Here is a 15,405-nt window from a genome sequence, read left to right as displayed (position 1 = left end):
AAAAAAACTGGCATGGTCACAGATCGAACCTTTGACCACATGTCTGCTAGATCAGATCTTCATCTAGACTTAAACAACATTGATGCATTCATTCACCTGTTAAGCAGCTGTAAGTGTACACACACAAAGATATGGAACCATCCTGTCATCACAGCACTATCAATCTTACCAGCAGTTACCCTTCTTTGCACAGTGATTGTTATTTTTAACTCCAAATCTGCACTGAGATGATCTATAATCATAGCCACCCTGTCTTTATTAATCTATGATTAGATTGTCCAATGTGTCTCCCTTTTTTCAAAATAGCAGTATTTGGCTGCTATTTCTTGTAAGTCAAGTGAGCAATCAAAAAAAGACCCCCTTTTTAGCTTGTGTAATGGTGGTAGAGTGTTGTATGATTGTTAGATGACTGTATAGACCAAGGGACTATTAATGCAGTTAGTGAACTGGATGTTGTTACTAGCCAATTGTTTGTATCTTGCCATCCTAGACCACACTTGACTGACAGGCATGAAGTCACTCACCACTGAACCCCAACCTTCATCACTTGCACTTGGAGCTGGTTAGTCTCAAGCCATCTCCACTCAGTCACTTAAGATTCATTTCTCCTACCTTATCTCATCTATCCACTGACTATTACAGCCAACCCTTCCTCTCTGGAATAGTGGCCAGCTGGAGCTTTTCCCCTAGTATATTTTCTTTGTAGATGTTGACTTGCAACTGTTCAAAATGAACATTGAGTCTAAGGTGTTGCACTCATACTCACACTAATATAACAAACTACACATTGCATTGACATGGATTCAAGCTCTGAGAATGGTAACAATGTCTTTCTTCTTTGTTCTTCAAACTGGGGAAAAACCAAAACGAAAGCAAGTGAGTAGACAGAGGTAAGGTTAGTTTACCTGATCCCAAACATTCTCTGCAAATATTTCTTGTAGTTGAGACACTTCCAGAACTTTCCCTTCAATTTGTCTGTAAAAAGAGAAGAGATGTATTAACACTGAATCTCCTTTGAATCACATCCCAAGGGAGAGGGGCATATAGGATAATGTGTTCAATATCTGAATAAAAAGGAAATAGTCAAGGCTGGATTACCTTTGGCCATCAGTTTGCTCAGACAAGGGTGGCATACAGTTAAACAACAATAGCTCATCTCACACAGATATTTAAACACCAAACACTATTTCAACATTGCAGCTTTAAACTGTATAGCATGTTTATAACAAAAGTGAGATAAGCAGAACAAAGAATTTTACTTACTTAACTTCAGACATCAAACTATGCATTTCATCCATCAATGCTTGGTTTTCTTCTTCAAACTAAAATAATAAAAAAAAATGAATAAAACATTTACATAGTGTAAACCTGGATAACTGGTTAGCATAGAATTTTGGACATGTATCTCCTCAGGTTGACCACCTCTCTCTCTCTCATGTATATGTATGGATGTATATCAGATGTCATACATAAATGAGTATAGCTTGGAAACATGTACTATGTTTTTACAAATTGTTTTAGGTCTCTATGTAGTAACAAGTAGATATAGACACTCTCTTAACTAGCCTGCCCTTTGACCCAGTGGCACATCCAGGATGTGACAGCCGGAGAGAGAGATGCATCAACATTTGGCTGGTACTCATTTTTAGCTGTATAGACTGGAGCAATATGAATTGAAGTATCTTACTCATGGACATAATGTATCACCCAATCCAGGAACTTATGATTGTGAGCCAAACATCTGAGCATTCTGTGTACCAAGAATGAATGTTTAAAATAATTAACAGTAATACACTGGTATTCATTTAAAACCAGCTTCTACAATTAGAAATAGTGGAAGGAATAGACATACTTTTATTCTTTTACTAGGGTCAGTCATTGGACTGTGACTTTGCTGGTGTACCACCTCCTAGGGTTTAGTCAATTATTACAGTATTGCAACAACTGAAGAGTGAAAGACATATTCAACCTGGACAGGATTTCAACTGAGATCAGAGTCACGCACTTTATCTAATGCTCTAAGGATTCTGCCATCCTATCCATTGATATATATATATATAGCTAGCATGGAAGGCAGATGTTAAATGATGATATGAGAGAGAGAGGTTAGATTAATGACATCTAAAAGAAGCTACTTCTCCTTTGTTCACCTTTGGTGTATGTAGCTTTAATCAGAAGGAATTGATGTCATCACATGGTGTCCAATGATCATTGAGTGTTTTGACCCTGAAATGTAACTCTCTATAAACGCACACACACACACACACATATATACAAAATAAGCCTTCACATAGATTCTATTTACTAAATTTCACTCACAAGACTTTGATCAACTCAAGATTAAATAGAAGACACATACCCAAATTGCCACCCTGAAGGACTGAATCAAGAACCAATGATTACAAAGGAAATATCTGAAGCTAATATTCTAGTAAAAGGAAAAAAAAAAACCCAGAAACATCAGGTATGTACTTTTTCTGCTTCTTCAGGTGATATCACATCTTCCTCATCAACTTCTTCATCTGATGGTTGCCAAGAAGTTTTGATAGTTGTTTGATCCTTTGCAGGAATTTTGCCAATTTCATTTTCAGCTTTTTCTGAATTATATAAAATAATGATAAAAAAAATTTTTGGATGAACAATGCTTGATGCAAATAGAAAAAAATATAATAAAATAAAATTAGGCAGAAATGGAGATATTTTATTAGAAGAAGCCATAATACCAACACTGAAATTGAAGCAGGAGAGAATAATCTCCATTGGGATTTGTCTGTGAAAGCCAGTGTGTAAGTCTTTGAAGCAAGAGTGTTAGTTTTTGAAGGCTGCTCTTAGTTTTCGAAGACCAGTATTTCAGACTCTGAAGGCCAGTGTCTTAATCTTTGAAGGCCCTCGTCTTAGTCATGAAGGTCACTGTCTATGACAAACCCTTTGACAAATCAGTAATGGTATCCCAAAATATTTCTAAGTTGTACTTATAACTACAAGACTGTATACCTTCATGAAAACTCCAAAGTTCACAAGATCATGGCTTATTTTTGGTTTCTATGATGTTAAATAGATAAGAGGCAGCAAATGAGAGATAGCTGATCTATCACAGATAACTTCTTTCCTGTTGAACAGAATTGAACCTGGCAGTCCAAACTAAGAAAACATTGTTCAGTTTTACAGTATTGCTGTTATTGTTGATTAACCCCAGGTCAATCTGAACAAACAGACCTGTGCCCAAAAGCATTTCAACCATCTTTTTGGCGGGTATCTGAGACTACATTATCTAATGTGCATCCTATTCTATTTTAAAACGATAAAGTGTGATTAGAGGGAGATTTGACTGCTATTTCTTGTAGGTCGAGCAACTGTTCAGTTGTAACCAGTGGTGAGTTGCTCTACACTACCTTGCATTACAAGTTTTCTGAGATTTAAGTTGCCATAGACACAACACATTTAGAAAAATCAAATTGTGAACTGCCTACAACTTGATTGTCTATTATGAAGACCACTGACTCACCTATCCAACTTTTACAGTAATATGGCTGACATACTAAAAGTTGGTACTATTATGAGGGAGTGCTGAAAAGTTCCTGGTTTTAAGGGTATCACAAAAAGCTTGGTTGGAGGCCCAACCTTCTGAGTTCTTTTATAGCATGTGAACCTGAGGGAGGAATATATTGAATAAAATCATAACTAACTGATCCTCCTGTATTTTCTAAGAACTTTTCAGCACCCTCTTGTATGGGTCTAACATGGCACTGGTTCAGAGGAAGACTTGCTCACAGTTATACAAAACCCTGTTAATGCCCCTGCTGCTACAATCTGTAGGGAAACATAGTTTGCAAATCCCTATTTTTACTCATAACTAAGGTAAGTGTTGCTATTGCAAATGTTTGATCCTTGTTGGCAACATCTGGGACTATGAGAAAGTAAAGAATCACATTCAAGCTTAGACAGAGGGAGAAAAAGAAAAAACGTTTTACCCTCAGAAGCCACAGGTTTGTCACTAGAAGACAACTTCTTGAAACTGTCACGCAGTCTTTGTTCTGGTTCCAATCTCGAGCTGTCAGAAATCAAGGGAGACCAAGAAATTATCGTCATCATCATTATTATTATTACTATTATTATATAAGAAATTCAAACTGATTTAATTCTATTACTGAAATGGGGTAAAGACAGCTTCTGGAAGGGGCTGTGAACATAGGACCAGACCAAAACCTCAGGCAATATGATGTAGGATCTAGATGGATACTGTATTATATAGACTACACCATATCAGCAGGGAAAATATATGTAAAAGTGACAATTGCAGTAGTAATAACAACAAAAACAAGACAATGAAATTCAAGAGTAACAGTTCAGGTACAACAGTGATTTTCCAGAACATTTAGTTCCAAAGTCTTTCCAGATTACTGATTTTCCCAAAACAGAGATAGTCACTTTTGTCAATACACTCTAAATTAAATTAAACAAATGTTAAGTTTACTTAAATATATTAAATGAAATACTGGTACCTGTACATTAGTATAAATGATACTACTAGTTTGTGTAAGGGTGCAAAGCACCAGTAAACTAGTCTGGCAGCTGTGGGAATTTGAAGTTACAGCTTGTAAATCATTGCAGACAACAAAAATTTCCAAACCATTCTTGTCTGGAATGTTGGTGTTGTACCTGTGTAAGGTTGTAGTAAGAGAATGGATGTAACAACACTACTGACCAAGAACTTAATTTAATGAGATGGTCAGTAACTTGTATGTGAGATAATTTAGTAAAAGCATACAGTAATAATACAATTACCAAATGATTATTTCCTCAACCAATATTTGGATTCCATTATAGATTTTAACACATAAGAAATAAACTGCTCCCTTGAGTGGGATATTACCAGAAAAGGTTAATCCAATTCAGTAACACAACAAAACCTTAGCAAGAGACTAAAATTCCCAAGCTATCCAGTAAAGAGTGAGAAGTTATCAGTGGGTTACCTATGTGAAGTCTGTTTAGTGATGGTTCTGATTTTGCCATCTTAGCTAGATAATTAGAGAGTATACTTCACTGAATCAGATTTATCTCTGGTTTCTATGATGCTAAATGTGTATCAATCATCTATCAACCTAGCTTTAGGAGAGTTTCTGTTTGCAGACATCATCATTGTACTTTTAATGCTCACTTGCCATGTTTGCAACAGTCAGATGGAATTTCTTGAAGATTTTCTACAGTTAGATACCCTTCCTGTTGCCAACCCTCACTTGTTTCCAAGCAAAGTAATATTTCTTCATCATTAGATATGTTTCCTTGGAAGACTGGAAATGAACAACACTGCTTCTATGACTGGCACTCATTTACAACTATCATGCAATATCAAGACAAGGAGGCATAAACATACACGCAGGTTTCTTGTAGTTTCCATTTACAAAATCCATCCACAAAGCTTTGGTTGGCCCAGGGCTATAGTAGAGCTAAGGTGCCACGTTGGGACTAAATATGAAACCATGTAGTTAGAAAGCAAACTTTTTGACTATACAGCCATGCCTAGTGTATTCTCAGCCAATAGACTATACTAACTGTAAGTTACTCTATTAACTTTTGCTGTTATTTTGGAGGTACTACAGATGCAATAGACTGGCACAAGCAGAGTCAGAAATATTTTCTTCCTCTGAATTAGCAAACACTGTTCTATTTTCTATAAATCAGGGAACTATATAAAGTGTATGAGCATATGTCTGTTCTTCAATGTCATTGATGTCTATGCAATTGCTGCATGATGTTACATTTAAGCAAATATTTGCCATTATAAGCACCAAGTTGAGAAAGGTCTACAGACAAGAATCAACCTCTATGTCTATTTGTTGCCAGGCAACCACATCACTGATTATACTATAGAGTACCTGATATTCCATTGCCACAAACTAGGGACTATATGTTATTTTTGCCCTTTTTAAATGGGAAGTCAACCTAAGTGGAAAAAGAGTGCAGGAAGTATGCGTGCAGTACTAGCTGCATGCATATCTCTTGTTTGGTACTTACATGCGTTTCTTGTCGACAACCCGCTTCACTCGAACAGCTCTTTGTTCACTGTACATTTTGCAAACAGCTGTATAGGAATAAATAAAAGTGGAAAAATATAATTTCACAAGGAGGAAGAAAATACAAATACAAACAAAAATTCAGAAAAACTGCTTTTTACTGAAATATTAGTATCTTCCACTGGCTCAGTCACACATCTGTGAGGGAGGAGCATAGTTATTTGAATTGACTGACCCATTCCTACTCTTTAGTATACAACAAGTACTTATTTTAGCAGTATGGATTGGGAAATTAAAGATGAAACTTTCAATCCTATCAGAATGTAAAAGACAATTATGTTTTACAAAACATTTTGGTCTATACTTTGCTTCTAAAACAATCCACCTACTTTATTATCTTTAACACATGGTAGAAATATTCAAGATGTTAACCTGTGCATAAGAGAGATGGCTGGATTGGTATAGACAAGTAATATAGATGTACATTCCCTGATGGTGTGTTCCATCATTACTGTTTTAATGTCTACTTTTCCATGCTAGCAAGAGTAAATATGAACTCACACTAACATACACACAGACATATGTGCACATACAGTGAGTTTCTTTCAACTTCTTATCTACTAAATCTACTCATTATGCTTTGGTTGGCCCAGGGCTAAAGCAGAAGACACTTGTTTAAGGTGCCATGCAGTGGGACTGAATTGGAAACCATGTGCAAAGAGTCAGAACAGATACATCAAGCATCTTGCTCCATATTATCAATTCCTCCAGTCCGTCACCTTAGCTGAGTACTTGTGGTACCTTCTCAATAAAATTTGGAAACTGTCTTGAGTTACATTTCTTTAAACTAAAAATAAAATGGGGATAAAAAACTGACTTAACCATTCGGTAAATAAAAAGTGTAGATTAAAAACCATGTTCGATATAATAGACTAAAAATCATGGAAAGTGGTGTCCAAGCATTGCAACAACCCAAAAACTGAAACTAGTAACATTTTAATGAAATAAAATCTTACATTTTAGATAAGCTTCCAAAAGTGAAATGACTCCATCCCAGTGTTGTCGAACTTGAGGAGATACTTTCTGGGCACTAACTGTAAGATATAAATATGGACATAAGAAATAATCATAAATCAACAAAAATGTTTTTATACACAAACACACACACATGTATATATAATAGATCAGTTGGAATAAGATAATCCAGGCATTTACCTTAGGAAGTATCTCTATAGACAGCATATATCTCAAAATTGCAAGGAGGATATACCCTTATGAAACAGTCGCTCCAAATAAACAGAAAATCCACAAATTATGGACATGACACAAGACTAGTTACTATAGAATTGTTGAAACAACCGTCAACTATGAGATGTCACCTGTGGTACTTTTCCCAGGTACAAAACCAAACTGTATCTAATTTAGTTTGATTTTATTCCTAATCAGTTGAGTTATAATTTTCTGTAACTTTCATGACCTGGTCCAGTACTTTGATACCTCTGTATCTATTTCTAAGACATCACCTTTAACCTTGTAGTAGCTAACTATAATACTACTACACCAGTCATTGGGGATGATGCCTTCCTGAATAACCTGGTTAACAATGTGAGTGACTAGGCTATATCCCACTGTTGGAGACTTTTACTTGATGGTCCAGGGGTTTTCCCTGCCTTCATATCTTTAATTGCCTATCTATTATACTGCTACCAACTCTGATAGCTGGTCCTTCAATTGGTTTGATATTAGAAAGACTCTCCTCCCATTCATTTTCCACATTTAGTAATCTTTCATAGTGCCACTTCCACACATCTTTCTTCTCTGAGACACTAAATGTAAGCATATCATGAAAGATATTGAATCATGACAGATATCAAAAATTTACAGAACCAGCTGATCCATACAGGCACCTAAGGCCAGATTTTGGAATGTTAAAAAAAATCCAAAACTTCTAATGCTTATTTTCAAATATACCTTCTTGTTTGAAATGTTTGATGGTGTCTTGGCATGTCTTAATGACCTTTTCACAATCTTGATCAATCTGGTTTCGCTCAGAATCTTCCATCTGAGCACCACTCATCAAATACCTGAAACCAAATAGAATAGAGGGGTACTCTGAATATTTAAGATACATTTTATAAAATAATAGTTTTGGTTAATGACTTGTATGTTAACATATAACAAGGGGGAGAACACAATTCAAAACGGCAATTAAAGATTGCAATAATCTCCCTTGAGTTAGCCAAAGGGAGACGCAGAAGTAGCAGTCAAATCACCCTCAAGCCACAGTAAACCATCTAAAAACGGAAGAACATACTAATTAGAAGTCTGTTCGACCTTCCATACAAGTTGTCGATATAGGTTGTTTTCTTCCTTCCTCTCCTGGTTCTTCCTTCTGTTGGTTGCCAGAGCACCAGCTTGTTAGCAATTTCATTGGTATGCCTGATGCAGTGTCCCGCTAGCCTCATCCTTCTACGCTGTATCTTCAATGTATGGTAGGAAAAACTCTACTCACATGCATAAACAGAACTTGGTGAGAAAAATAATAACCTACTTACCCACCAGCATTGATATAGTTCTTCCGGTGTTGCAAAAGAAAACCTCTGAGTTTTGTTATGTTGGTACACTAGAAACAAAACAATCATAAAATATGTAAGAAAATCATTCAACATACATTAAGTATATAATATATTACATGGAGAATGGTGGAATAACCAAGATACTGAACTAGTCATTGAAGGACTGAAGTTCAAATTGACCACAGTCATCTTGTTGGATTTGTTAAATTCTAAAAGCTATTACTTCATCTAGTATGCTGTGCAGAGAAAGTGTTCTCTCTCCCTTCATACAATGCTGTAGGATACTAAAGAAAAATTGAGCTTCTTGAAATCCTCTGGTTTCTCTCAGCATTAATAAGCCCACACACACATGTATATATGTGTGTATGTATGCATATATATTACGATGGGCCAGCGTCCCATCCAGGTCAGGGACCTATACACCAATGAAACCGGGAAACTTATAAGCCAGGCATGGATCGAGGAGGAACAAACAACAACATACATATGCATACATTTAGTGTTGACTGTGAGAAAAAAGAGTACTTGATATCGAAATAGAGATAAATGATGATTTCATTTCAGTCAAATTTAGTAGTAGTCAAGTAATAGCATCACTGTAATGAACTGCACCTTAAAAAAAAAACAAAAAAGCCTCACAATATTTAGTTGCACCTGTTAAGGTGTGGGTTCAAATCCCACTGAGGTCAACTTTGCCTTTTGTCCTTTTGGGATCGATAAAGTATTAAAGTAACAGAATTTCCTCTCTCCCAGGGCTGGATTAACCATTACACAAAATAAGCATTTAGGGTACTGAGGAAAGAGGGTATCATAGAGTTCCCCCATGATGGATTTACAATGCAGTAAATGATATAACAATTTTCTAATGAAATGAATAAAACATGTGGAAAGTTCATATTTTTCTCGGCTGTCCTAATCATAAGTAAATAATTTGCTTATATCGCTTACTGCTATTTAATATTAAATAAATGAAGTTTAAAATAGTTAAGTTAAATAGAATATATTTGTGGGGTCTAGTCAGAGAGAAGACCAAATTTTTAATCAATTATTTTGGAACTTGGAACACATTGACATCTTTTATTCAACGTTTTTTTGTCAGGAATTGCAACTGACAGATGATATTAGCAACTTGGAAAACCGATGGATACATATATTTCTTGGTTACTACTGTGCCACAATTTCACATTTGGCACTTATGTCAATGCATTGTAAGTTAGGCAATGGAAGAATTGAGAAGAATCATCTTTAGGTTGTGCTTATGGTATGAGAGGTCTTCATCCAGCTCTGCTCTCTCCAGATATGTGACATTGTACCTATATTAGAAAGCAAATCTATCTCAAGCCACACACAACCGATTTTTTTTTTAAAAAAGGACATGGAACTTAATGTGGTCCTGGGTTCCCATGCACATAAGAAAATGCCAAAGAATGGTCACAGCTAAAAAATTTTTGCTCTACCAGAAACAAATATTCTAAGCACTCTCACTGAAGACTGAATCTTTGGATTGTGCCATATTGATGGCAATAACATTGGCTTATTTCCCTTCAGGCCTTCCTTTAATTATAGCTAAATCTCGTAGGGTGAAAATAGATTGGGGAGGGGGTATTTTTGTTAATTTCAACATAAGACGAAGACATTGCGTGCGTGGGGTGTTGACTATAGCCACCAAGCAAACGAGAGGTCACACTACCACAGATCTTTAAAGGAAAAGGAAGGGCTGATACAGTTTGGCACTGTAACAAATATTGCCAGACATTTTGTCCAACATTCTAACAATTCCACCTACAGACTAGTACTTTATTTTATCGACCTCAGAGGGACGGAAGGCAAAGTTGACCTCAACGACATTTGAACACAGGACATAAAGAGCTGGAACAAATACCGAAAGGCATTTTGTCTGATACTAACGATTCTGACCATGGTCTACCTTGTATCATTTAAAAATTGGACGATGGTACACGTTTACTTATATACATATGGGCACAATGCAGGTAAACGTGCGCAGTTTGAGTAAAACGATCGCAATTTGTATATTTGTGGCAGACGATCATAACAATACTTTTCATCGATGGAATAAGAAAATAGCAATTCTCTTTAGTTCAAAACAAAGCAAAACGATATAAAATATATTTCCAGGGGAGCAGGAGTGGGGCACTTCAAAACATTTCAACATAACTTACAACAGTTTGGCATCTGTTCTGAAAATCACTTTTTTCCTTCCGAGGGGCGAGCAACGGATGTTTACCATTGTCCACATTGTTGTTATTTGTTAAACCTTCAGCTTTCTGACGCGATTTGAGAGCTTTTATGGTTGCCTTGAACACGTTGGTTATATCTGTCATAGTTTCCTTACGATTCTAGCCTCAGCTGCAATAACATAAAGAGTTGATAAAAATATGGATCTGATTAACAAAACGAAACGATAAAAGCATACCCCCGCCTCGTATCGTTTGTTATTTCTATTTTTCAAGCTATAATATAAATACAGTTTATTGCATTCTTTCTCAACCAACATTTATAGATTTTAGTAACGAAAAATGCATAAAAAGAAAGCTGTGTCTTTCATTATTTCTGTTTTTAAGCTATAAAGTCAACATAGTTAACAAATTATGATTCTTCTTAAATTGATTATTTTCATTTTAATCGTTACATTAAATAATATGATTTAACTTTGAGAAAAAATTCATACATATATCATTTAAAAAAAAAAGTACTTTTCTTTTCGTATTATTGTACCATTTTAAATTTTATATTAACTTATTATCAGCAATTAATAACACACACGCATCCATATTTATGTTATTTTTATTGACGTGGTAGCAGCCACTCTGAAACACTCAGTGTTCAGTGGAACAATTATGCACGATTCCTATTAATTTCCGACAGGAAGGGAATGAGCATCAAATATACAGTTCCCCACTTAAAAAAAAAAAGAAAAGAAAATCTACGGCTGCATACCTTTACAAACACAAATGTTTGTATTCTGAAAAGTCACAAAAATTTCAATGACTGATTTGATGTTTTTGTTTTGCGCTCACATGCTTTCGCACAATAAGGGAGGTCACTGTTTTATGACTAACCGTATGACTAAGTGCTACATCATAGAAATACAACTATGATATAATTATGATAATTTTTTCGACGATTTTATTTTTTAAATAATTTTTCGACTTTTTCTTAAAATCACAGTTTATAATAGACAGTCCGGGTTCAGTCCCACTGCGTGGCACCTTGGGCAAGTGTCTTCTACTATAGCCTAGAGCCGACCAAAGCCTTGTGAGTGGATTTGGTAGACGGAAACTGAAAGAAGCCCGTCGTATATATGTATAAAACTGTCCGATGAACGGGAACGTGAAACTCCGAGTAACAGTCTTTTGTTATATTTCTGCTGCTTTTAAATAAAGTATATATATATATGTGTGTGTGTGTGTATGTTTGTGTGTCTGTGTTTGTCTCCCCAACATCGCTTGACAACCGATGCTGGTGTGTTTACGTCTCGGTAACTTAGCGGTTCGGCAAAAGAGACCGATAGAATAAGTACTAGGCTTACAAAAAATAGGTCTTGGAGTCGATTTGCTCGACTAAAGGCGGTGCTCCAGCATGGCCACAGTCAAATGACTGAAACAAATAAAAGAGTATGCCATATTTCTTGATATTACTAAAGGTGACACAAGTATATTTCCAAAGTTAGCAGTCATATGACAGGTAACACCCTAGTATTGTATGTATGTATGTATGCGTGTGTGTGTACGTATGTATGAGTGGGGGTGAAGATACTAAACGTGTCGATGTTACAAAATTGAAACTGCCAGATGCACGTGACATCGTAAATAACTTCATTGTCTTGACTTTGATGAAATATGGGAAAACTTTAAAAATCAAGTGTACTCATTGGTAGTCAATGGACATGGTTATAGAATGAAGAAACATAACGGGTAGTTTAATGGTGATGATCCTACTATCAACCAGCAACTGAAAACGAAACAAGCTCTTCATGACAAGATTTTGAGCCAGTGCCTTTCTGTGCAGCCTATTACGGAGAGGACTTAAAAGAGATATAAGGAATACTAAGCAACATTACAACGGGAACAAAGAAGAACTAAGGATGAGTCGTGGTCGTTGGTAAAAAAAGAAAACAAGCCTACGATGCAAAGGATTCCAAACTGTTTTACGGCCTTCTACGTGAAATGTTCGGCTCACCAACTTTTATTGTAGTTCCTCAGATATCCAGGGACAACACTTCTATCGTCAAAGAGTCAGCGAAAATCCTACGGCGTTGGCAAAGACATTTCATTGATTTATTTGACAACCTATTGGTAATCGATGATAATGTTATAGAGAGTCTTTCTCAGTACGATATGAAATTCACAATGAATCAATTTCCATCTTATGATGGGGGTGGAGGAATGGCTCTGATAAATACAGGTAGAGCACCTGACCCAGATGGTATTCCTGTCGAACTGCAGAAGGCTGGAAGCGAAAACATAATATATGTAGTATTTAATCTTTAGCTTTTGCTGAACCGGCTAATGGAAGATATCTGGGATCTATTTCAAAACGGGGGCACCAGTATTTTCTTAACGAAACACAAACGAAACACTTTGAAACTTGGGACACTGGTAGAATGTGTCATATAAAACATCTTTTACTCTTAGTCTTCTTAACAAAAAAAACGTACATCGCAAGTTATTCCATGTCAAAGTTGTCGTATTTCTGTAATTTCAACCAATCACTGACGTCTATTCAGCTGAATAGAGTTACTGCTGGGCGGTCATAAAAATGTTATTCTCTGTGACATATTTCATCCGGTTTAATCGTAATTTATACGCATATTGTTTATATAATAGATTACGCTGTGCGTATCTATGTGTGTAACAATTTTAGAGTTCGGATTCTAGAGTTAGGGTTAGGGTTAGGGTTAGGGTTAGGGGATTAATACGATATACACCGTTACAGCGCTAACTGTTTTCAACTGAATAGACGTCAGTGATTAGTAGAAATTATCGAAATAAGACAATTTTTTTACATGAAATAAATTCGAATACAAAAATTTTTTTTCTGTTCTATAACACAAAATAGATAAGTATACGAAGTTTGAAAGTCTTTCGGTACCAAAAACACTACATAAAACATAAATGAAAACTGGTGCCCCCGTTTTGAAATAGATCCGATATCTGTCCTACTGTCATCTAGAAATCTCAAAGTGGCTTTAGATTAGGTAGAAGAACAATCAACATTATGTTCTTGACTAAACAGATACAAAAGAAATGTACTGAATAGCAGGTACCTTTGCATTATGTCTTTGTTGATTAACAAAGGCTTTTGATACGGTTAACAAATATGGCAATTCTTGGAAAGGTCGGGTGCCCACCACTATTTGGGAAAGACCAGTTCCCCACACAGTCTGTCAGTATATTTAAGCGGTTGCACCAAGACGTGAAGGTTTGGGTAATCTTCAATAGAAAATTGCTTGATGAAGTTCCGATTGACAATGGAGTAAAGCAAGGCGATATTCCTGCTCCACACTCTTTTTGATATTCTTTGCTTTTCTGCTTATGCATGTACTTCACGGTTGAGGATAAAGACGTCCTTTTGAAGTTTAGAACTACTGGAAGAGTCTTCAATTTGAGAAGATTCAACTTCAAATCGGAAACACTTGAAACTTTGAGTCGGAAATTCCTATCGTATTATGCGGAACAAGATTGGGTGCAGTGGATACTTTTGTTTACCTAGGCAGCATGTTGTCAAGAGATGGATCCATAGAGGCAGAAATACATCTTCGCATTCAGAAAGCATTTGTAGAATTTGAGAGGAGAGAGTCTGGGTAAATTACAGTATCACCAACATGATGAAGCCGATTGTTTACAAGGCTTCTGTACTAACGGCTTTATTCTACTCTTCTGAAACATAGACAGTACACTGTAGTCATCTCTCAAGCTGCTTCAGCGCTTTCATCGAAAATGTCTGGGATACATACTCAACATCAAGTGGCAAAGTAACACTCCTGAATCAGAAGTCTTTGCAAAGGCAGGATGCACAAGCATCCTCTCACTCATCATATCTACTCAGATGCATCGTGCAGGCTATGTGGTCCATACGAATGATAATAAGATTTCGAAGGAGCCGTCCAACGGCAAGCTGGCACTAGAAAGTGTCGTCAGCACAAATTACAAAAAAAGTACAAAGACTGCACAAAAAGCAACCGGAAGGAATTGCAAATCGATGTAAAGAACTGGGAAGAACCAGCTTTGGAAAGAGCTGAGTGGAGGAAGCTTATGAGGGAATGATGTAGAACTTTCGAAGAGGGTCGCCTTCAGCATGAAAGCCTAAAACACTGGTTTCGGATGAGCTGTCATCAGAACCTCAGTAAAAACACATAAAGTACTGGAGATGTGAAACGTATGGCCATGTACTTCTTTCTAAGGATGGTTATGTCAACCATCAGAAGTCCCACCTGTATGCAACGTCCTTCCTTCTAGACCAGATGATTCGACATGTGTAATGTTTGAAAGGGCTTGCAAGTCAATTTCGTGTCTGAAGAGACATATGGCTGTTCACAGGGATCATATCTCACACAGTGATCCGATTAATCCACTGGACGTTACAACTTTCGTTTGTTCCTTATGCTTCAAACAAGATAGATCTGCTGCAGGACTGAATAGTCATCTGAGAGGTCATAGAAGGAATGTCAGAAATGTCATTGATAAAGGTTTCGTTGCAAAGTGATCATATCACCATTGATACACACATGTCCAAAGAAACGTAACAACTTTAAAACACACACACACACACACACACACACACACACACACACA

General features: G+C 36.3%; 1 protein-coding gene across 1 annotated transcript in view; it reads right to left on the bottom strand.

The window, feature by feature from the left end:
• Positions 1-11,637, bottom strand: part of LOC106868551 (syntaxin-18) — a 14,376-nt gene extending 2,739 nt beyond the window's left edge. Inside the window, exons 1-10 of the mRNA XM_014913860.2 lie at positions 11,549-11,637; positions 10,771-10,957; positions 8,570-8,637; positions 7,986-8,098; positions 7,031-7,108; positions 6,016-6,082; positions 3,972-4,051; positions 2,473-2,597; positions 1,264-1,322; positions 906-975 (exon numbers count right to left, since the gene is read on the bottom strand). Of these exons, the coding sequence (XP_014769346.1) occupies positions 906-975; positions 1,264-1,322; positions 2,473-2,597; positions 3,972-4,051; positions 6,016-6,082; positions 7,031-7,108; positions 7,986-8,098; positions 8,570-8,637; positions 10,771-10,932 (822 nt within the window). The 5' untranslated portion in view covers positions 10,933-10,957; positions 11,549-11,637. The remainder of the gene's footprint in view (positions 1-905; positions 976-1,263; positions 1,323-2,472; positions 2,598-3,971; positions 4,052-6,015; positions 6,083-7,030; positions 7,109-7,985; positions 8,099-8,569; positions 8,638-10,770; positions 10,958-11,548) is intronic.
• Between the last annotated feature and the right edge of the window lie 3,768 nt (positions 11,638-15,405).

This window comes from Octopus bimaculoides, chromosome 14 (genome assembly GCF_001194135.2).
Source record: "Octopus bimaculoides isolate UCB-OBI-ISO-001 chromosome 14, ASM119413v2, whole genome shotgun sequence".
NCBI classification, from domain to species: Eukaryota; Metazoa; Mollusca; class Cephalopoda; order Octopoda; family Octopodidae; genus Octopus; species Octopus bimaculoides.
The sequence above is the reverse complement of the archived record's forward strand: the minus strand, read 5'-3'. Positions and strand labels throughout refer to the sequence as shown.